At 44.3% G+C, this 22,958-nt stretch overlaps 1 protein-coding gene across 4 annotated transcripts in view; it reads left to right on the top strand.

Moving 5' to 3' along the window:
- Positions 1-22,958, top strand: part of ripk2 (receptor-interacting serine-threonine kinase 2) — a 97,415-nt gene that overhangs the window by 42,190 nt on the left and 32,267 nt on the right. For all 4 annotated transcript variants that reach the window (XR_010019639.1, XM_063061603.1, XM_063061613.1 and 1 more), the window contains one exon: positions 15,751-15,908. Coding sequence is in view for 3 of the 4 variants with exons in the window: in XM_063061603.1 (XP_062917673.1) it covers positions 15,751-15,908 (158 nt within the window). In the remaining variant the exon portion in view is untranslated. The remainder of the gene's footprint in view (positions 1-15,750; positions 15,909-22,958) is intronic.

The raw sequence follows: 22,958 nt of genomic DNA, 5'->3' as shown, positions 1-22,958 counted from the left end.
GGGGTCACTTTGCTTGGCAAGTGAGACGGGCTGTGAAACAATCTCAGGTTCTGGGACCTCATCTGTTGTGGTTGTAGGATTTGACTCTGGGACTGCAGGAAGTGGGTATGACAGGTCCAGACACCTTTCTTCTGGATGTGCTGGCATCCTGAACAGTGCATGGCAAGCTGCTCAATCTCCTGATCTTTCCCAGGCCACCAGACGAAGCTTCGAGCCAATGCTTTCATTTTCACCACATCTAGATGACCGGCATATAGCTCCTCCAACACTCCAACTCAGCTTGGATAGTAGAACAATTCTCAATCCCCAGATCAAGCAACGTCCGTCAGGACAAGTTCAGCTGGTGCTGTTAAGAATAGGGATCACTTAACCTGTTCAGCTCATCGGATGATTGCATTTCTTACTTGAATGGCTAGAAGATCCATTTTGCTGAATTGGAAAGAGATTAACCCTCCTACTATATTTCACTGGTTCTCACAAACTATGTAGTGTTTAAATTTGGGAAAAATTACAAGTGTGGTTTATGACCCTTCCATTAAATTCGAAAAGACTTGGAGGCCATTTATTCAGCATTTTCAGATGATGTAATTTGACCATTTCCAAACTTATTTTACTTCTCTGTAGTGTTGATTGAGAGGAACGGAGTCGTCGACACTAATTAGTGAAACTTGGCTACAGGACTGGCAGCTTAATATTCCAGGGTTCCGATGTTTCAGATGTGATCGAGGCAGAGGAATGAAAGGTGGGGGAGTAACATTGCTTCTTAGGGAAAATATTACAGCAGTGCTCAGGCAGGACAGATTATAGGGCTTGTCTACTGAGTCCTTATGGGTGGAGCTGAGAAACAGGAAAGGTATGACCACATTAGTGGGATTGTATTACAGACCACCCAATAGTCAATGAGACTTGGAAGATCAAATCTGCAGCGAGATAGCAGGCAACTGCAGGAAACATAAAGTTGTGGTGGTAGGGGATTTTAATTTTCCATACATTGATTGGGTCTCCCATACTGTTAGGGGTCTAGATGGTTCAGAGTTTGTAAAATGTGTTCAGGAAAGTTTTCTAAATCAATATATAGAGGGACCAACTAGAGAGGATGCAATATTGGATCTCCTGTTAGATAACGAATTAGGGCAAGTGACAGAAGTCTGTGTAGGGGAGCACTTTGGTTCCAGTGATCATAACACCATTAGTTTCAATTTGATCATGGACAAGGATAGATCTGGTCCTAGGGTTGAGGTTCTGAACTGGAAGAAGGCCAAATTTGAAGAAATGAGGAAGGATCTAAAAAGCGTGGATTGAGACAGGTTGCTCTCTGGCAAAGATGTGATTGGTAGGTGGGAAGCCTTCAAAGGGGAAATTTTGAGAGTGCAGAGTTTGTATGTTCCTGTCAGGATTAAAGGCAAATTGAATAGGAATAAGGAACCTTGGTTCTCAAGGGATATTGCAACTCTGATAAAGAAGAAGAGGGAGTTGTATGAAATATATAGGAAACAGGGGGTAAATCAGGTGCTTGAGGAGTATAAGAAGTGCAAGAAAATACTTAAGAAAGAAATCAGGAGGGCTAAAAGAAGACATGAGGTTGCCTTGGCAGTCAAAGTGAAGGATAATCCAAAGAGCTTTTACAAGTATATTAAGAGCAAAAGGATTGTAAGGGATAAAATTGGTTCTCTTGAAGATCAGAGTGGTCGGCTTTGTGCGGAACCAAAGGAAATGGGGGAGATCTTAAATAGGTTTTTTGTGTCTGTATTTACTAAGGAAGTTGGCATGAAATCTATGGAATTGAGGGAATCAAGTAGTGAGATCATGGAAACTGTACAGATTGAAAAGGAGGAGGTGCTTGCTGTCTTGAGGAAAATTAAAGTGGATAAATCCCCGGGACCTGACAGAGTGTTCCCTCGGACCTTGAAGGAGACTAGTGTTGAAATTGCGGGGTCCCTGGCAGAAATATTTAAAATGTTGCTGTCTACGGGTGAAATGCCGGAGGATTGGAGAGTGGCTCATGTTGTTCCGTTGTTTAAAAAAGGATCGAAAAGTAATCCGGGAAATTATAGGCCGGTGAGTTTAACGTCAGTAGTAGGTAAGTTATTGGAGGGAGTACTAAGAGACAGAATCTACAAGCATTTGGATAGACAGGGGCTTATTAGGGAGAGTCAATATGGCTTTGTGCGTGGTAGGTCACGTTTGACCAATCTGTTGGAGTTTTTCGAGGAGGTTACCAGGAAAGTGGATGAAGGGAAGGCATTGGATATTGTCTACATGGACTTCAGTAAGGCCTTTGACAAGGTCCCGCATGGGAGGTTAGTTAGGAAAATTCAGTCGCTAGGTATACATGGAGAGGTGGTAAATTAGATTAGACATTGGCTCGATGGAAGAAGCCAGAGAGTGGTGGTAGAGAATTGCTTCTCTGAGTGGAGGCCTGTGACTAGTGGTGTGCCACAGGGATCAGTGCTGGGTCCATTGTTATTTGTCATCTATATCAATGATCTGGATGATAATATGGTAAATTGGATCAGCAAGTTTACTGATGATACAAAGATTGGAGGTGTAATAGACAGTGAGGAAGGTTTTCAGAGCCTGCAGAGGGACTTGGACCAGCTGGAAAAATGGGCTGAAAAATGGCAGATGGAGTTTAATACTGACAAGTGTGAGGTATTGCATGTTGGAAGGACAAACCAACGTAGAACACACAGGGTTAATGGTAAGGCACTGAGGAGTGCAGTGGAACAGAGGGATCTGGGAATACAGATACAAAATTCCCTAAAAGTGTCGTCACAGGTAGATAGGGTCATAAAGAGAGCTTTTGGTACATTGGCCTTTATTAATCGAAGTATTGAGTATAAGAGCTGGAATGTTATGATGAGGTTGTATAAGGCATTGATGAGGCCGAATCTGGAGTATTGTGTTCAGTTTTGGTCACCAAATTACAGGAAGGATATTAATAAGGTTGAAAGAGTGCAGAGAAGGTTTACAAGGATGTTGCCAGGACTTGAGAAACTCAGTTACAGAGAAAGGTTGAATAGGTTAGGACTTTATTCCCTGGAGCGTAGAAGAATGAGGGGAGATTTGATAGAGGTATATAAAATTATGATGGGTATAGATAGAGTGAATGCAAGCAGGCTTTTTCCACTGAGGCAAGGGGAGAAAAAAACCAGAGGACATGGGTTAAGAGTGAGGGGGGAAAAGTTTAAAGGGGGGCTTCTTCACACAGAGAGTGGTAGGAGTATGGAATGAGCTGCCAGATGAGATGGTAAATGAGGGTTCTTTTTTAACATTTAAGAATAAATTGGACAAATACATGGATGGGAGGTGTATGGAGGGATATAGTCCGTGTGCAGGTCAGTGGGACTAGGCAGAAAAGAAGGACCAAAGGGCCTGTTTCTGTGCTGTAGTTTCTATGGTTTCTATGGTTTTCTTTTCTCCTATTTTTTACGATGTTAAAACAGCCTAGGTCTTTTTTTTAGTCTAGTTGATTAATTCTATTTAGATTAGTTTTTTTGGGGGGGGGGTTATTATTTTTTTTCCTTTTTCATGATTTTTGTCTAGATATTTCTCTTTGTTTTGTATTATTCATTGGTATCTATATGATTGGGGGTTTTGTCAATTAAGTATTTTTGGTTTTATAATTACTCATGTTAATTATAACAATGTATTCCCAATAACTTTGTACTACTATTATGTCATGTTTATATTTTATGAAACTAATAAAAAGATTGAAAAAGAAAGAAAGAACAATAGGGGAACTGGGAGTCCTGTTGCACATTCCAGCCATTTTGACTCACCACATAGATCTGAGGCAGCGTGGGGTCATTACTGGGTTCCCTTTGGATCATTTCTGCTGTAACAGGGTGACTTTCCATTCACATTAGGGAGAATACATCAACAGGAGTGTCCTCTTTTGTAAATTTTTCAGATATTTCCTTTTCCAAGCGTAAACAGAACAATACATCACCATTTCCATGATTAGTCAACCTCTTGAATTCAATCTTGTAATTCTGTCCTCCAAGAAACAGCCCATTTCTGCATTCAGGCTGCTGCTGTTAGAGGAACAACCTTCTGTGGATGGAACATGGCACCAGTGGGTGATGATCAGCAGTGACGGGAAACTCTCTCCCATGCAAGTACTAGTTGAGACAATTCACACCCCAAACAGACTCAAGGTATCAGTCATTCTGTACATATTTTTTTGCTGCAGCGGTAAGGGAGTGTGATGCAAAGGCTGTGGAGTGCTCACTTCCATCACCCATAAAATGTGACATGACTGCACCTATTCCATAATGTAAGGTGTCACAGGGGAGCTTCACTGGATGATGTGAATCACAATGTGTGAGTACAGTGTCTTATGTCACCATTTCCTTTGTCTTTTGGAAAGCCACCTCACACTGCTTTGTCTTCCTATTTGTAGTAATCAGTGTAAGGGATGGAGCACAGTAGCCAGGTTTGGCAGGACCTTTTATTGTAATTGGCAGATCTTATAAAGGACCACAACTGTGACACATCCTTTAGCCCTGGGGCATCCAATACTGCTTGGATTTTCTCAGCACACTTGCTTAATTTTTGTGCATCAATAGTGTGACCCCAGTAACTGATAGGTGGTTTAATGAATTTACACTTGTTGCACTGTGGCTTTGAGCTCATGATCCGCTAATCATTTTAACACTGTTCTCAGATTTTGGAGATGCCTCTGAGACATCTTTTTTTGTCATTTCTGACACCTTGTCATTCTTATCCGTAACAATGATGTCATCCAGGTAACACAATGCCTTGGCAACCTTGCAGCATCTGGTCCATAGCTTTCTGCCAGAGTGCAGGTGCAGTTGCTACTCTAAAAAGGACTCCTGACGGAGGGTCTCGGCCTGAAACGTCGACTGTACCTCTTCCTACAGATGCTGTCTGACCTGCTGCGTTCACCAGCAACTTTGATGTGTGTTGCTTGAATTTCCAGCATCTGCAGAATTCCTCGTGTTTGCATGTCCCCACAATGCTGGCTTTCCTGTTTTTCGAAACCATAGAAACCATAGAAAAACTACAGCACAGAAATAGGCCTTTTGGCCCTTCTTGGCTGTGCTGAACTATTTTCGGCCTAGTCCCACGGACCATATCCCTCCATACACCACCCATCCATGTATCTGTCGAAATTATTCTTAAATGTTAAAAATAAACCCACATTTACCACCTCGTCTGGCAGCTCATTCCATACTCCCACCACTCTCTGCGTGAAGAAGCCCCCCCCAATGTTCCCTTTAAACTTTTCCCCCCTCACCCTTAACCCATGTCCTCTGGTTTTTTTTCTCCCCTCACCTCAGTGGAAAAAGCCTGCTTGCATTCACTCTATCTATACCCATCATAATTTTATATACCTGTATCAAATCTCCCCTCATTCTTCTACGCTCCAGGGAATAAAGTCCTAACCTATTCAACCTTTCTCTGTAACTGAGTTTCTCAAGTCCCGGCAATGTCTTTGTAAACCTTCTCTGCTCTCTTTCAACCTTATTAATATTCGTCCTGTAATTTAGTGACCAAAACTGAACACAATACTCCAGATTTGGCCTCACCAATGCCTTATACAACCTCATCATAACATTCTAGCTCTTATACTCAATACTTTGATTAATAACAGCCAGGGTACCAAAAGCTCTCTTTACGACCCTATCTACCTGTGACGCCACTTTTAGGGAATTTTGTATCTGTATTCCCAGATCCCTCTGTTCTACTGCACTCCTCAGTGCCTTACCATTAACCCTGTATGTTCTACCTTGGTTTGTCCTTCCAAAGTGCAATACCTCACACTTGTCTGTATTAAACTCCATCTGCCATTTTTCAGCCCATTTTTCCAGCTGGTCCAAGTTCCCCTGCAGGCTCTGAAAACCTTCCTCACTGTCCAGTAAACCTCCAATCTTTGTATCATCAGCAAATTTGCTGATCCAATTTACCACATTATCATCCAGATCATTGATATAGATGACAAATAACAATGGACCCAGCACTGATCCCTGTGGCACACCACTAGTCACAGGCCTCCACTCTGAGAAGCAATTCTCCACTACCACTCTTTGGCTTCTTCCATTGAGCCAATATCTAATCCAATTTACCACCTCTCCATGCATACCTAGCGACTGAATTTTCCTAACTAACCTCCCATGCGAGACCTTGTCAAAGACCTTACTGAAGTCCATGTAGACAACATCCACTGCCTTCCCTTCATCCACTTTCCTGGTAACCTCCTCGAAAAACTCCAACAGATTGGTCAAACATGACCTATCACGCACAAAGCCATGTTGACTCTCCCTAATACGTCCCTGTTTATCCAAATGCTTGTAGATTCTGTCTCTTAGTATTCCCTCCAATAACTTACCCACCACCGACGTCAAACTTACCGGCCTATAATTACCCAGTTTACTTTTTGATCCTTTTTTAAACAAATGAACAACATGAGCCATTCTCCAATCCTCCGGCACCTCACCCGTAGACACTGACATTTTAAATATATCGGCCAGGGCCCCTGCAATTTCAACACTAGTCTCCTTCAAGGTCCGAGGGAATACTCTGTCAGGTCCCGGGGATTTATCCACTTTAATTTGCCTCAAGATAGCAAGCACCTCCTCCTTTTCAATCTGTACAGTTTCCATGATCTCGCTACTTGTTTCCCTTAATTCCATAGACTTCATACCAGTTTCCTTAGTAAATACAGACGCGAAGAACCCATTTAATATCTCCCCCATTTCTTTTGGTTCCACACACAGCCGACCACTCTGATCTTCAAGAGGACCAATTTTATCCCTTACATTCCTTTTACTCTTAATATACCTGTAAAAGCTGTTTGGATTATCCTTCACTTTGACTGCCAAGGCAACCACATGACTTCTTTTAGCCCTCCTGATTTCTTTCTTAAGTATTTTCTTGCACTTTTTATACTCCTCAAGCACCTTATTTACTCCCTGTTTCCTATACATGTCATACAACTCTCTCTTCTTCTTTATCAGAGTTGCAATATCCCTTGAGAACCTTGCCTTTAATCCTTTATTACCTTTACTCTATACAAGCTACAAGCTTTATGTGGCTTGTTGGTTGTTGTATTTTACTGTTACAAATGTCATTCCCACAGGAGTTATCTTTTCCCCAGTATAAGTTTTTAGTTGGATATCTGCAGGCTTCAGTCAGTATCTTTGAAATGCCACTCAAATTCATTTTGTGGAATGACTAAAACAGCCAAGCCAATGTCCAATTCTATTTTAATTAATTTACTGTTCACTACTTCTGTAAACCATATTGTTTCTCTATTGTCAGATTTCACATTGTATATCTCAAAGTGTCACTCTCATCATTATCAGATTTTTCCTCAAAAGTATGCAGATTAGTGTTTTTTTAAACCACAACTTGACTTTTTATTGTTATTTCTTTCCTGTGCTGTCCATTATTATCTGCCAAAGATGCTCTTTGTCCTACTTTGTTGTATTTTCTGGAAGTTTCCCTTTAAATCTGCATTAGTCTGGTGTATGTGTCCCCCTGCCACAATGGTAACACAATTTGTTTGGCCAGGCAAATTTCTGTCTAGGTGTTGCAATTTTGTTCATGCTCACTTTCATTCCTGACTACAACTAACTCAATTGTGTCTCTGTCTGTTGTTTCCATTGAGGCAGCGATTTTAACTGCTGTTTTAAATGTGAGTTGTGCTTCAGGTAGAAGCCATTTTAACATCTTTTCTTGTAAAAACTAGATGATCTCTCACTGCATCATTAAGCCCTTTACCAAACTGACAATGCTCAATCTCTTCAATTCATCCATATACGCTGAAACGGGCTCCCCTTACTCTTAATTCCTCTTATGAAACATAAAGCTTTTTGTAGTCAAAAGTGGCTTTGGTTCTAAATGTTCCTGCATTACATTCATGATATCAGCAATGCTCATTTTGGCTGGTTTGATTGGAGCAGTCAAACTTCTAAGTAAATTGTATGCTTTTCCACCCAATGCACTCAGCAAAACTGGCACTCACTTTTCATTGGCTATCCTATTTTCTCTAAGGCAGTGGTCCCCAACCGCTGCTCTAAGGTATTGCTAAATTACTTCAGTACGCACCAGCCAGTTATCTTTAGTGCAATCAAATATGTTTCTCTTTCCAATCTAGCCAAACATTTCTGCTTATTTAGTTATTTGTTATTATCATCACCCAGTACTCATTGTTTATGGACCCATGAATTGGTCCATTTTCTGTCTTTTTTTTACACTTGGAACATCTTGCTGTGCTTCAATAAGTAGGTTATTGGCTCTGGATCATTTTTAAATGTATTTGTAACTCAAAAATATAAAACTAATTGAAAGAAAAATAGAGAATCTAAATGTGTGTCTAACTTGGTTTTCACTTTAAGTGAGATGCACATATGACATGGTGGGGTGATGATGTATGTCATTCACTTTCTTCATACGTATAATGAATTATATAAATAACAGAATGCTCAATCAAAAAATATTACTGAAATTGATTAAATTCTTCATTAAATTCTGGTTTATGCCTTATTCATAAAAAAGTTGTGTTTAGCTGCATAATTTTATGCAATAAAATTCTAAAAAAGATTTTTTTAAGGAAGACTTGAGACCATCATGTCACATTTATGTGGGATTCTGATTTAAAGGCATTCAGTTATAATCCTACTGATGATATCTTCACGCCTTTAGCTCATCAGCCAAGCATGTGCACCAAATATGTGAACCTGTGTTTCCTCTCTTACTAAGCTGGATTCCTATTGCGGCACCAATTTAATACAAGAGAAATTGATGCACCATCAGTAACTCCAAAAGACTGGAAGTAGAGTAAATACTGAAAGGCTTTTATTAGCAGTAAAATGTGACCTACCGCATGCTGAGTGTCTGCCCCTGGACTGAGAGGAGGAGCCTTGGCCCAATCACCTTTATTCAGGGGTCTGTGGGAGGAGCCACAAGGGCAGAAAGCAGAGGGCTGTGTCCAGACAGGTAACCCAGTTACAACATATATATGGTTTATCACATTCACCCCTCCTTTTTTTAAAAAGAGTCCCACGGGGTGAAGTGACTGACAATATTTAAAACAAGTATATTTACAGATCAGTCTATCAGGCGGTCGAGTCCGTCGCTGTGATCTACGTAGCACCGGTGGTGATTGCACCGGCGATGGTGGTTGTGCTGGCTCCGGCCTGACTTCAGGTGCCAGCACGTTAGGTGTTGTTAATCCCTCGTGTGTGTGCATCGCACCCGGTATGGGAGAGTTGTGTGGTGTCTCGTGGGTATATATATCGGTGGATATGGGGTTAATAGTTACCATGGAGTGTTCAGGGTAGGGGCCCAGTGCTCCTGCGGGCGCCAGGTCGCGGATGGAGACCGTGTCCTCCTGTCCATCAGGTAAAACCACATAAGCGTACTGGGGATTCGCATGAAGTAAGTGAACCCTCTTGACCATAGGGGAGTATTTATTGCTCCTCGCATGTGTCCGTCAGCCAAGTTGGTAGGGTGGTCCCAGTGGTCAACTTTCTGGGAAAAGAAACGAGTTGCTCATGAAGGGTGGCATTGGTGGCTGTGCATAACAGGGAGCGGGTGGAGTGCCTTGGGAAGGACCTCCTGCCAGCGAGAGACCGGCAGTCCCTTTGACCTGAGGGCTAAGAGTGTGGCTTTCCACACAGTGGCATTCTCCTTCTCCACCTGTCCATTCCTCCGGCATTATATCTCGTGGTCCTACTAGTTGTAATTCCCCTGCCAGCAGGTATTGGCGCAGCTCGTCATTCGTAAACGAGGACACTCTGTCACTGTGGATATAGCATGGGTATCCAAACAGAGTGAAGAGCTTGCACAGGGCTTTTATAACTGATGTGATAGTGGTTTCGGGGCAGGGGATGGCAAAGGGGAACCGCAAGTATTCATCGATAATGTTAAGAAAGTACACATTGCGGTCGGTGGAGGGAAGGGGGCTCTTAAAGTCGACACTCAGTCACTCAAAAGGGCGGGTGGCCTTGATGAGTTGTGCCTTTTCGGGTCGGTAGAAGTGCGGTTTGCACTCTGCGCAGACTTGGCAGTCCCTGGTCATTGTCCTGATCTCCTCAAGGGAGTAAGGCAGGTTCCGGGCTTTCACGAAGTGGAAAAGCCGGGTGACCCCCGGGTGGCAAAGATCTACATGTAGGGCGTATAGCCGGTCGATCTGTGCGCTGGCGCACGTTCCCCGGGATAGGGCAACAGAGGGCTCGTTAAGCTTCCCAGGCCGGTACATGATGTCATAGTTGAAGGTGGAGAGTTCGATTCTCCACCTCAGAATTTTATCATTTTTGATTTTGCCCCGCTGTTGGTTACTAAACATGAATGCAACTGAGCGCTGGTCAGTCAGCAGCGTGGACTTTTTGTCGCCGAGATAGTGCCTTCAGTGCCTAATAGCTTCCACTATGGCCTGGGCCTCTTTCTCTACCGCAGAGTGCCGAATTTCAGGGCCTTGAAGGGTACGGGAGAAGAACGCCACCGGTCTTCCTGCCTGGTTGAGGGTAGCAGCCAGTGCGAAGTCGGAGGTGCCACTCTCTACTTGGAAGGGAATGGCCTCATCCACCGCATGCATTGCTGCTTTGGCAATGTCCCCTTTTATGCAGCTGAAGGCCGCATGAGCCTCGGCTGAGAGGGGGAATGTGGTGGACTTGACCAGGGGGCGGGCTTTGTCTGTGTAGTTAGAGACCCATTGGGCATAATATGAAAAGAAGCCCAGGCACCTTTTGAGGGCTCTGAGGGTGTTGGGAAGAGGGAGTTCCAACAGGGGGTGCATACGGTCGGGGTCAGGGCCAATGACTCCATTCTCCACGACACACCCAAGGATAGCAAGTCAGGTGGTTCTGAACACACACTTGTCCTTGTTATAGGTGAGATTGAAAGCTTTGGCCACTTGGAAAAATTTTTGGAGGTTGTTGTCATGATCCTGCCGGTCGTGACCGCAGATGGTGATATTATCCAGATATGGGAACATGGCCTTCAGTTGGCACTGGTCCACCATCTGGTCCATTTCCCTCTGGAAGACAGACACACCATTCGTGACACCAAAGGGGACGCGCAGGAATTGATAAAACCTGCCGTCCGCCCCGAAGGCAGTGTAAGGGCGGTCCTCCCGGCGGATGGGGAGCTGATGGTAAGCGGATTTTAGGTTGAGTACACCTTGTACTGTGCTATCTGATTGACCATATCCGCGATGCGGGGTAGAGGGTACGCGTCGAGCTGTGTGAACCTATTGATGATCTGGCTATAGTCCACGACCATCCTATTTTTTTCCCGTTCCGAACAACCACCACCTGCGCCCTCCAAGGACTTGTTCTTGCCTCAATGACCCCCTCCCTGAGCAGCCGCTGCACCTCCGACTTAATGAAAGCTCTGTCCCCCGCGCTGTACCTCCTGCTTTTAGTTGCCACAGGTTTACAGTCGGGGGTCAGGATGGCGAACAGCGGTGGGGGAGGGATCTTGAAGGTGGTGTCGCAAGTGGTGTCGGTAGTGCGGCTGTTGGCATAGGTTGGGTGGGATGTGCAGGTCGGTGTGTGTGGGTGGTCAGTAGCGGGGAATGTGACGTATCCCTACAAAACTGAGGATTTACACTGGTGATTGGCGGGAGGGGCCCATCATACTCCATTGTCACACTTTTCAGGTGGCTCTGGAAGTCGAGCCCCAATAGCACAGGGGCACACAGTTGAGGCATGACCAGTAATGTAAAGTCTCGATATTCTGTGCCCTGCACCACTATTGTCGCTACACAATCCCCCAGATGTCTGTTGTATGCGACCCGGAAGCCATGGCGACCCTCTGATTTACTGGCCGTATCGCGAGTCTGCAGTGCTGCGCCATGTCCGGGTGGATAAAACTCTCCGTGCTGCCTGTGTCAAACAGGCAGCTTGTCCTGCGCCCCTCCACCAGGATGTCCATCATTGACCTTGCGAGCTGGTGGGGAGCGCTTTGGTCGAGGGTCACGGAGGCCAGGGTTGAGTTGCTGTCTTGGTCCGGCGCGGTGGGGTGCCCCGTGAGCACCCTTGGTTGTTGGCGGTGGGAGGTGGCGCCGACCAAGATGGCTGCTCCCATGTTTTGCACATGGTGGCGGCGTGCAGGGAAGATGGCGACCCTCATGTCTCGTACACGGCGCTGCTCGACCCCGCTCGCGATATGGACTTACAGACCGTGGCAAAGTGGCCCTTCTTTCCGCAGCTGGAGCAGGTAGCTTGTCGGGCCGGGCAATGTTTCCAGGGGTGCTTCTCGAGTCCGCAGAAGTAGCACTTCGCATACTCGTGACTGGCAGCAGCCGAGGTCGATTCACCAGCGGGGTCGCAGGGTCTGCGGTGCCCACGAGCCCATCGGGCGATCGCGTGCCTGGAGAGCCTCAGAGTTGTGTAGAGCGGCCTCCAGCGTGTCGGCCAGCTCAATTGCTGAACGTAAGGTAAGATCAGCTTTTTCCAGCAGCCCCTGGCGCACATACACTGACCTGGTCCCCGTGACAAAGGCATCTCTCACTAGGAGCTCCGCATGCTATTCTGCCGTCAGTTCTTGGCATCCGCAGGTCTGCACGAGTGTCTGTAGTGCCCAGACAAGCTCAGCACGCAATTCCCCGGGCTGCTGTTGCGGTGTTGCTAAGTGATGCTGCGCGTAGATGGTGTTTACTGGTCGCAGGTATTGACCTTTGAGGGCGCTCATCGCGCCGTCATAGCTCGGCTGGTCTCTGATCATCGAGTAGACCCGTGGACTGACCCTGGAGAGGAGAACTCTGCGCTTCGTGGCGAACTCGGTCACTTCAATTTCCTCTAGGTATGATTCGAAGCAGGCCAGCCAGAGTTCTAAAGCATTTCCAGCTTCAGGTGTTTGTGGGTTGAGGTCTAACTTGTCGGGTCTCAGAACGTGTTCCATGCTTTAAAATCACTGCTATTAAAATTGATGCACCATCAATAACTCCAAAGGACTGGAAGTAGAGTAAGAACTGAAAGGCTTTTATTAGCAGTAAAATGTGACCTACTGCATGCTGAGTATCTGCCCTGGACTGAGAGGAGGAGCCTTGGCCCAATCACCTTTATTCAGGGGTCTGTGGGAGGAGCCATAGGGACAGTCAGCAGAGGGGCGTGTCCAGACAGGTAACCCAGTTACAACATATAAATATGGTTTACCACAGGCACCAATTTAACACAAGAGAAATACCCAAGATCTAATGCTTCAGGCAAATATTGTAGCTATCTGGTGAATATGTGTTTCAAAACTCACCTCATTTAAGTAGGATATCTTTTGTCGAGCCTTGTGCAATTACAAACATTGCCAGGGCCAGATTGTAATTACTTACTAAGGAATCGATTTTGTAATGGGCATAACATGTTTGGAAGTTACGGAGGTTGAACACATCTTACAAAGATGGAGAGATTAAATATTGTAATTTTGAGGAGAACAGTGCTCACAGGTTTGCGAGGGAGGGTGAGACTACATCTAGAAATAATTAACATTGCTAACTATTTTAAAAACAATACAAGGAAGCCACTCAAAAACTGCAAGTCTTGTTGGGAATGAGTCACTGTTTTGAAGTTGTGAGTGAGCAATATCTTGCAGGGCATGAACCATTTGAAAATTGCGTGTCTCAGTGCGAGTAGGTTTTATTTGAGCCAGTAAAGAGAAGGACAATGTAGAATCCAGTTTATTACCTCATCTTGAATGCCAAGTGAATGAATCTTCTTGACTAATCCCCCATGCGGAACATTGTCAAAGGCCTTGCTAAAATTCACGTAGACAACAGCCACTGCCTTGCCTTTATCAGCTTTCCTGGTAACTTCCTCAAAAAGCCAAGATTCATTAGACACAACCTACCACATGCAGGGCCATGTTGATTATCCCTAATAATTTCCTGTCTTTCCCACAACAGATGTCAGACTCACTAATCTACAATCTTCAGGCTTATTCTGAGAGCCTTTCTTAAGCAATGGAAAACACTGGCGATACTCCTATACTACAATCCTCCGGCACCTCACCTGTGGCTAAGGATGTTTTAAGTATCTCTTCTAGGGCCCCTGCAAGTTTTGCACTAGCTTCTCACAGGTTCTGAAGGATTTATTCATCCTAATTTGCCTCAAGACAGCAAACCAAACTCCTCTGTAATCTGTATAGGGTCCATGACCTCACTGCTGCATTTCCTCACATCTATAGACTCTGTGTCCACCTCCCGAGTAAATACAGTTGCAAAGATTCCATTTACGATCTTCCCCCATCTCTTTTAGCTTTGCGCAGAGATCATCAGTCTGATCTTCCAGAGGACTAATTTTATCCCTGGCTATCTTTTTGCTCTTAATATATCTATAAAAACCATTAAGATTCTCCTTCTCCTGGTTGGCTAGACCAATCTCGTGTCTTTTAGCCCTTCTGAATTTCCTTAAATGTTCTGTTGCATTCTTTTTATAACTTACTTGTTTCTGCCTGCCTATACCTGCTGTGCACCTTCCCATTTTTCTTAGCTAGAGCCTCAATATCTCTTGAAAATCATGGTTCCATTAGCTTTTGAAGGCCTCCCAATTACCAAGTGCATCTTTGCCAGAGAACATGCTGCCCCAGTCCACACTTACCAGATTCTTCCTGATATCATCAAAATTGTCCTTCTCCAATTTAGAATTTCAACCCTAGGACCAGACCTACCTTTTTCCATAATTACCTTAAAACTAATGGCATGATGATCACTGGATGCAACGTGTTCCCCAGCACCAACCTCTGTCACCTGCCCTGTCTCATTCCCTAACAGGAGATCCAGTATTGCACTCTCTCTAGACAGGGTGGTAAAGAAGCTTGTGGCATATTGACCTTCATAAATCGATGTCTTGAGTAAAGGAGTTAGGATATTATGTTGAAATTGTATAAGATGTTGGTGAAGCTTAATTTGGAGTATTGTCTGCAGTTCTCTTCAACTACATACAGGAAAGATGTAAATGTTCTCTGCAATCTTATTTACCAGGATGTTGCTGGGACTTGAGGACCTCCTGAGGTACAGGGAAAGATTGAATAGGCTGGAACTTTATTCCTTAGAACATGGAAGACTGAGGGGAGATTTGACAGAGGTATACAAAATTATGCAGGGCATAGATAGGGTAAAGGCAAGCAGGCTTTTTCCACTGAGGTTGGGTACGACTACAACTAGAAATCATGGGGTTAAGGGTGAAAGGTGAAATATTTAAGGGGCACATGAGGGGGCTCTTCATTCAGAGGGTGAATGAGCAAGTGGTGGAGGTGGGGTCGATTTCATCATTCAAAAGAAATTTGGATAGATACCTGGATTAGAGTGGTATGGAGGGCAACGGTCAAGGTGCAGGTTAATGGGAACAGATAGGTTAATGGTTTGGCACAGACTAGATGGGCCGAAGGACCTGTTTCTGTGCTGTCATATTCTATGACTCTGAAAGTACAGGTGGTGGCATTCTAAGATAAAGACAAATGCAACAGATACTCAACAGGTCAAGCATCTTTTATTGTTAAGAAACTGTTAGGTGTTGAAGGCAGTGACCTTTTATCAGAAGCTCAGCAAATCTTAACCATTTTTGATTGTTTTTAATGTCATGGAATTATTTCCAAATGCACTAAATCCAGTCACTGTTTTCACTCATTCAGTTTCATTTGCGCAGTTCAGACTCAACACGTACACAATCTCAGCATTGATTTCAAAGTGATTTCTAACTGAACAGATGATTTATTTATGTAATCATAATTGTTTTAACATATTTGTTTAACTGAGCTTAGTCATGATTATGATTGTTTGTTAAGATTGCAGACTTTGGACTTTCGAAATGGCGGCGTTTAACCATGAGTAAATCATCAGGCATTAAATCCCCCACAGCCGGTGGGACAGTTATCTACATGGCCCCTGAGCAGTATGAGCCAAACAAAGTGAAGCGTGCAGATGTAAAACATGACATGTACAGGTAAATAGAACCCAAAGCATTTGGATAGTTTCTTAACATCATTTGCATAAAACAACAAGCAATGAAATTTGATAAATTTGACACATTTTGCCTCAGGTAAGAAATCAGTCCAACTATTTACTGTGTGCAGTTTTGCAATGCTGTACATAACTATTCTTGTGCCAGAGCTGTACCCTGTATTCTAAGGTGTTTCTATTTTTATGAACAATTCATTGATAATGTGACATGCTTTGGGCAGAGTACGTTGTCAACATTCACACATACAATTATTTGAAATACTGAATGAATATTTTTCTTTCTGGACACCAGTCTCAACCAGATCCCCTCCACCACCACTCACCTCTGCCTTGTGGAACTTGTCCTCAGTCTCAATAATTTTTCCTTTGGCTCCTCCCACTTCCATCAAACAAAAGGTGTAGCCATGGGCACTAGCATGGGTCCGAGCTACGCCTGCCTGTTTGTCGGCTACGTGGAACAATTTACGTTCCAAGCCCACACTGGTGGTATTCCCACATTTTTCCTACGCTACGTCAACAACTGCATCGGTGTTGCTTCCAGCACCCATGTGGAACTCGTTGACTTCATCCACTTGCATCCAACTTCCACCCTGCCCTCAAATTTAGCTGGTCCATTTCCAACACATCCCTCCCCTTCTTTGATCTCTCTGTCTCTATTTCTGGAGACAGCTTCTCTGCCGATGTTTATTACAAACCCACGAACTCTCACAGCTACCTGAACTATACCCCTTCCCACTTGTAAAAATGCCATCCCCTTCTCTCAATTCCTGTGCCTCCGCTGCATCTTCCTTAGGATGAGGCTTTTCACTCCTGAACAAAGGAAATGTCTTCCTTTTTCAAAGAAAGGGGCTTCCCTTCCTCCACCATCAATGCTACCCTCAACCACATCTCTTCTATTTCGCATACGTCTGCTCTCATCCCATCCTCCTACCACCCTACCAGGGATAGGGTTCCTCTTGTCCTCACCTACCACCCAACCAGCCTCCGCGTCCAGCACATAATTCTCTGCAACATCCGTCATCACCAGCGGGATCCTAGCACCAAGCACATTCTTCCCATCTCACCCTCCACCCCCCACTTTCTGCTTTCCATAGGGATCGCTCCCTACACGACTCCCTTGTCCGTTCATCCCTCCCCACTGATCTCCCTCCTGGCATTTATCCTTACAAGCTGAACAAGCTACACCTGCCCCTACACCACCTCCCTCACTACCATTCAGGACCCCAATTAATCCTTCCAGGTGAGGCAACACTTCATCTGTGAGTCTGATGAAGTTGGGGTCATGCACAGTGTTCAGTGCACCCAGGATGACCTCCTGTGTATTGATGAAACCCAACGTAAATTGGGTTTCACCAAGCTCCTGCACTCCGTCCGCCAGAGTTAGGTAGAGCTCTTAATGATAGTGGAATCAAGGAATATGGGGAGAAGGCAGGAATGGGGTACTGATTGTGGATGATCAGCCATGATCACAGTGAGTAGCGGTGCTGGCTCAAAGGGCCGAATAGCCTACTCCTGTACCTATTGTCTATTGTCTAAAAAGCGGGATATTCCAGTGGCCACCCATTTTAATTCCACTTTTATTTCCATTCCAATATGTCTTTCCATGGCTTCTTCCACTGTCATGATGAGGCCACACTTAGGGTGGAGGAACATTGATTTCTCAAACCTCCTGTAATACCCCTCCCTTCACCATTCCACTACCCCTTTTCCCTCTTTCACACTATTGCCTTCCCTGCCCATCACCTCTGGCACACCTCTGCACTTTTCTTTTGTGGCCTTCTGTCCTCTCCTGTCAGACTCCCCCATCTCCATCACCAATCAACTTCCCAGCTGCTTACTTCACTCCCACCCCCCCCCCCCCGGTTTCACCTATCACCTTGTGTTTCTCCCTCCCCCCCCCCCCCACCGTCCATCTTCTAACTCTACTCCTCATCTTTTTTTTAATCCAGTCCTGCTGAAGGGTCTTGGTCTGAAATATCAACTGTACACTTTTTCCATAGATGCTGCCTGGCCTGCTGAGTTCCTCCAGCACTTTGTGTGTGTTACTTTGAATCAGTGTTTACCAAGGAGAAGGATTAGGAAGATAGTAAAAGCTGAGTGGGGCATGCTAATGTGCTGGGACATTTTGAGATTGATGAGGTAATGCTTAGAATTCAGAAAAACATTGTTGGCTAAGGTTCCAGGGCCTAATGTCATATATCCTAAAACAATGGAAGAAATATGTGAAGCGATCACTGAGGCTTCGTTCAAGAAATTTGACCCATCAATAGTCACAGGTGAAATAAGACAAGCCCAGACGACAAAGGAACAGAAGTAGGTCATTCAGTACATTGATTGTGCTCCGCATTTCATCGTGGCTGATTTATTATCCTTCTCAATGTCATCCTACTGCTTTCTGCCAGTCAGTTTGACACCCTGACTAATCAAGAACCTATTAACTTCTGCTTTAAATATATCCAATGACTTGGCCTCCACAGCCACCTGTGGCAATGAATTCCATAGTTTCACTATCTTCTGGCTAAACAAATTCCTCCTCATCTCTGTTCTAAATGAATATTCCTCTGTTCAGAGGCTATGCCCTCTGGTCCTAAATTTCCCCACTATAGGAAATATATTCTCCACATGCACTCTGTGTAGGCCTTCCAAAATTCAATAGGTTTCAAAGGGATCCCTCCTCATTTATCTAAACTCCAGTGAGTACTGGCCCAGAGCCATCAAATGCTTTTCATATATTAACCCGTTCATTCCCAGAATCATTCTTGTGAACCTCCTCTCTATATTCTAGTCTTCTTGAAATGAATGCTAACATTTCATTTGCCTTCTTTACCACTGACTCAACCTTCAAGTTATCCTTTGGGGAATCCTGCATGAGGACTCCCAAGTCACTCTGCACCTGATTTTTGAATTTTCTCCCCATTTAGAAAATACTCTACACCTTTATTCCTTTCAACCAAAGTGCATGACTATACATTTCCCTACACTATATTCTAATTGCCACTTCTTTGCCCATTCTCCCAATCTGTCTAAATCCTTCTGCAGACTCCCTGCTTCCTCAACTCAAGCTGCACCTCTACCTATCTTCGCCAATCTGAAATAGCCCCCCTTTATTCCCATTCTTTGCCTCCTGCCAATCAGCCAATCTTCTATCCATGCTCGTATCTTTCCTGTAAAGTGTGTGCTTTTATCTTTTTAAGTAGACTTATGTGTGGCATCTAGTCAAAGGCCTTCTATAAATCCAAGTAAACAACATCTACTGACTCTCCTTAGTCTATCCTGCTTGTTATTTCCTCAAAGAATTCCAACAGGATTTCCAGGAAAGTTTTCCCCATAAGGAAGCCATCCTAACCTTGGCTTATTTCATCATGTGCCACCAAGTACCCCAAAACCATGTCCTTAATAATGGACTCCAACATTCTCCTGACCACTGAAATCAGGCTAGCTGGCCTGTAATTTCCTTTTTCAGCTTCTCTCCCTTCTTAAGAGGTGGAGTGATATTTTCAATCTTCCTGTTCTCTGGAACCGTTCCAGAATCTAGTGATTCATGAAAGATCATTACTAATACTTGCACAATCTCTTCTGCTACTTCTTTCGGAGCACTGGGGTATAGTCCATCTGGTCCAGGTGACTTATCTACCTTCAGAACTTTCAGATTCCCAAGCATCTTTTCCAAGTATACTCACTTCTACCATCCAACACTCTTGAATTTCTGACACTCTGCTAGTGTCTTCCATAGTGGAGACTGACACAAATATTTATTAAGTTAATTCGCCATTTATTTGTCTCTCTTTACTACCTCTCCGGTGTCATTATCCAGCAGTTCGATACATACTCTCACTTCTCCTTTGCTCTTTATATATCTGAAAAAAATTTGGTACCCTCTTTTATTTCATTGGCAGGCTTTACCTTCATATTTCATCCTTTGTCTTCTTATGGCTTTTTGAAAACTTCCTAATCTTCTAACTTTCCTCTAATTTTTGCCGTATTATATGCTTTCTCTTTTGCTTTCATACTGTCTTTGATTTCCCTTGTCTACCACAGTTGCGTCATCCTCCATTTAGAATACTACTTCACCTTTGGCTTGTATATATCCTGAGACCTCCAGATTGCTCCCAGAAACTACAGCCATTGCTGTTCTGCCATTATTCCTGCTAGTGTCCCCTTCCAATCAACTTTGACCAGCAACTCTCTCATCGCTTTATTCCATTGTAATACTGATACACCTGACTTCAGCTTCTCCCTGTAAATGGCTTGGTGAGTTCTATCATATTATGATCACCATCTCCTCAGGGTTCCTTGTACCTTAAACTCCCTAATTAAATCTGGTTCGGTACACAACACCCAATCCAGACACAACCATGAGAAAATCTGCAGATGCTGGAAATCCAAGCGACACACACAAGGTGATGGAGGAAATCAACAGGCCAACTATGGAAAAGAGTACTGTGGACGTCTCAAGCCAAGACCCTTCAGCAGGACTGGAGAAGAAAAATGAGGAGTCGGAGTTAAGAGTGGGGCAAGGGGAGGGAGAAGCACAAGATGATAGGTGAAACCGGGAGGGGCAGGGGTGAAGTAAAGAGCGGGGAAGTTGATTAGTGAAGAGACACAGGACTGGAGAAAGGGAATAGAATAGGAGAGGACAGAAGGCCATGGAAGAAAGAAAAGGGGAGGGGCACCAGAGGGAGCCGATGAGTAGACAATCTGCTTTCCACAGGGATTGCTCCCTACGCATCTCCCTTGTCCTTTCATCCCTCCCCGCTGATCTTCCTCTGGCACTTACCCTTGTAAGCAGAACAAGTGCTACAACTCCTCCCCCACTACCATTCAAAGCCCCAAACAATCCTTCCAGATGAGGCGACACTTCACCTATGAGTCTGTTGGGATCACATAATGTATCCGGTCCCCCCAGTGTGGCCTCCTGTATATCGGTGAAAACCGATACAGGTTGGGAGACCACTTCACTGAGTACCTATGCTCCATCTCCCAGAAGCCTCCCATTCACATTCCGACATGTCAATCCATATCTCCTTTACTGTCACGATGAGGCCACACTCAGCTTGGAGGAACAACACCTTGTATTCTGTCTAGGTAGCCTGCAACCTGACGGTATGAGCATCGATTTTTCTTACTTCCTGTAATGGCCTCCTCCCACCATTCTGCATGCCCTTTTCCCTCCAACACCTTATCACCTTGCCTACTCGTTGCTTCCCACTGGTGGTCCTCCCCCTTTTCTTTCTTCTGTCCTCTCCTATTAGATTCCCCCTTCTCCAGCCCTGTATCTCTTTCACCAATCAACTTCCCAGCTCTTTATTCTCCCCACCCCCACCTGGTTTCTCCTATCACTTTATGTTTCTCCCAACTCTTCCACCCCCCCGCCCCCCACCTTTTAACTCTGACTCCTCATCTCTTTTTCTCCAGTTTTGCTGACAAGTCTCGGCCTGAAACGTCAACTGTATTCTTTTCTATAGGTGTTGCCTGGCCTGCTGAGGTCCTTCAACATTTTGTGTGTGTTACCCAATCCAGAATTGCCTTTCCCTAGTGGGCCCAATCAGAAGTTGCTCTAAAAATTCAACTCATGGGCATTGTACAAATTTTTGGTATCTAGCACGAACCTGATTTATCCGAATCTACCTGCATACTGAAATGCCCCATGACTGTCGTAACATTACCCATTTTAATGCCTTGTCTATCTCCCATTGTAATTTGTCACCCACATCTTGACACTGTATGCAGGTCTGTCCATAACTCCCATCAGGATCTTTTTACCCTTGCAGTTTGTTAACTCTATCCACCAGGATTGTACATCTTCTGATCCTATACCACCTGTTTCTGATGATTTTTCAATTTTTACTAACAGAGTCTCCCCAACTCCTCTGCCAAGCTGCCTGTCCTTTTGATACAATGTGTGTCCTTAGATGTTAAATTCCCAACTATAATATTCTTTCAGCCATGACTCAGTGATGTCCATATGTCATATTTGCCAATCTATAACTGTACTATATGATCATCTACTTTATTCTATATATAATGTGCATTCAAATGCAATTCCTTCAGTCTTGACTCTTATTGATTTTGCCCCCAAATTACACACCTCATCTCACTGACTGCAATTTTGCCCTGTCTTCATGTCCTTCATCACATCTTCTTGTATACCAACTGCCCCATCCTCAGCCTGAACACTTCCATTCCCATTCCACTGCTAAAATAGTTTAAACACTCCCCAACAATGCTAGCAAACCTACCCGCAATGATATTGGTCTCCTTCAGGTTCAGGTGTAACTGTCTTTTTGTACAGGTCATACCTTCCCCAGAAGAGATCACAATGATCTTTGCTTCAGTATTCACCAGTGAAAAGGACCTTGGCAATTGTGGGGATGACTTACAGCAGACTGAAATGCTTGAGTATAGACATTAAGAAAGAGGATGTGCTGGAGATTTTGAAAGTTATTAAGTTAGATAAGTCACTGGGACCGGATGAGATATACCCCAGGCTACTGTGGGAAGTGAGGGAGGAGATTGTTGAGCTCCTAGCAATGATTTTTGCATCATCAATAGGGATGAGAGAAGTACTAGAGTATTGGAAGAGTAAGAAAGGCAGTAGAGATAACCCAGGAAATTATAGACCAGTGAGTCTGTCTTCAGTGGTGGACAAGTTGTTGGAAAAAGTCCTGAGAGGCAGGATTTATGAGCATTTGGAGAGACATAATCTGATTAGGGATAGTCAGCATGGCTTTATCAAGGGCAGGTCGTGCCTTACGAACTTGATTGAATTCTTTGAGGATGTAACAAAATCCATTGAAGGTACAGCAGTGGATGTAGTGTATATGGATTTCAGTGAGGCATTTGATAAGATTCCCCATGAGAGATTCATTCAGAAAGTAATGAGGCATGGGATTCAAGGAGACCTTGCTTTGTGGATCCAGAATTGGCTTGATCACAGAAGGCAAAGGGTGGTTGTAGATGGTTCGTATTCTGCATGGAGGTCGGTGACCAGTGGTGTTCTGCAGGAATCTGTTCTGGGACCCCTCCTCTTTGT

This window comes from Mobula hypostoma, chromosome 1 (assembly GCF_963921235.1).
Source record: "Mobula hypostoma chromosome 1, sMobHyp1.1, whole genome shotgun sequence".
Classification (NCBI taxonomy): Eukaryota; Metazoa; Chordata; class Chondrichthyes; order Myliobatiformes; family Myliobatidae; genus Mobula; species Mobula hypostoma.
Note: the sequence above shows the minus strand (reverse complement) of the source record. Positions and strands in the feature narration are given on the sequence as shown.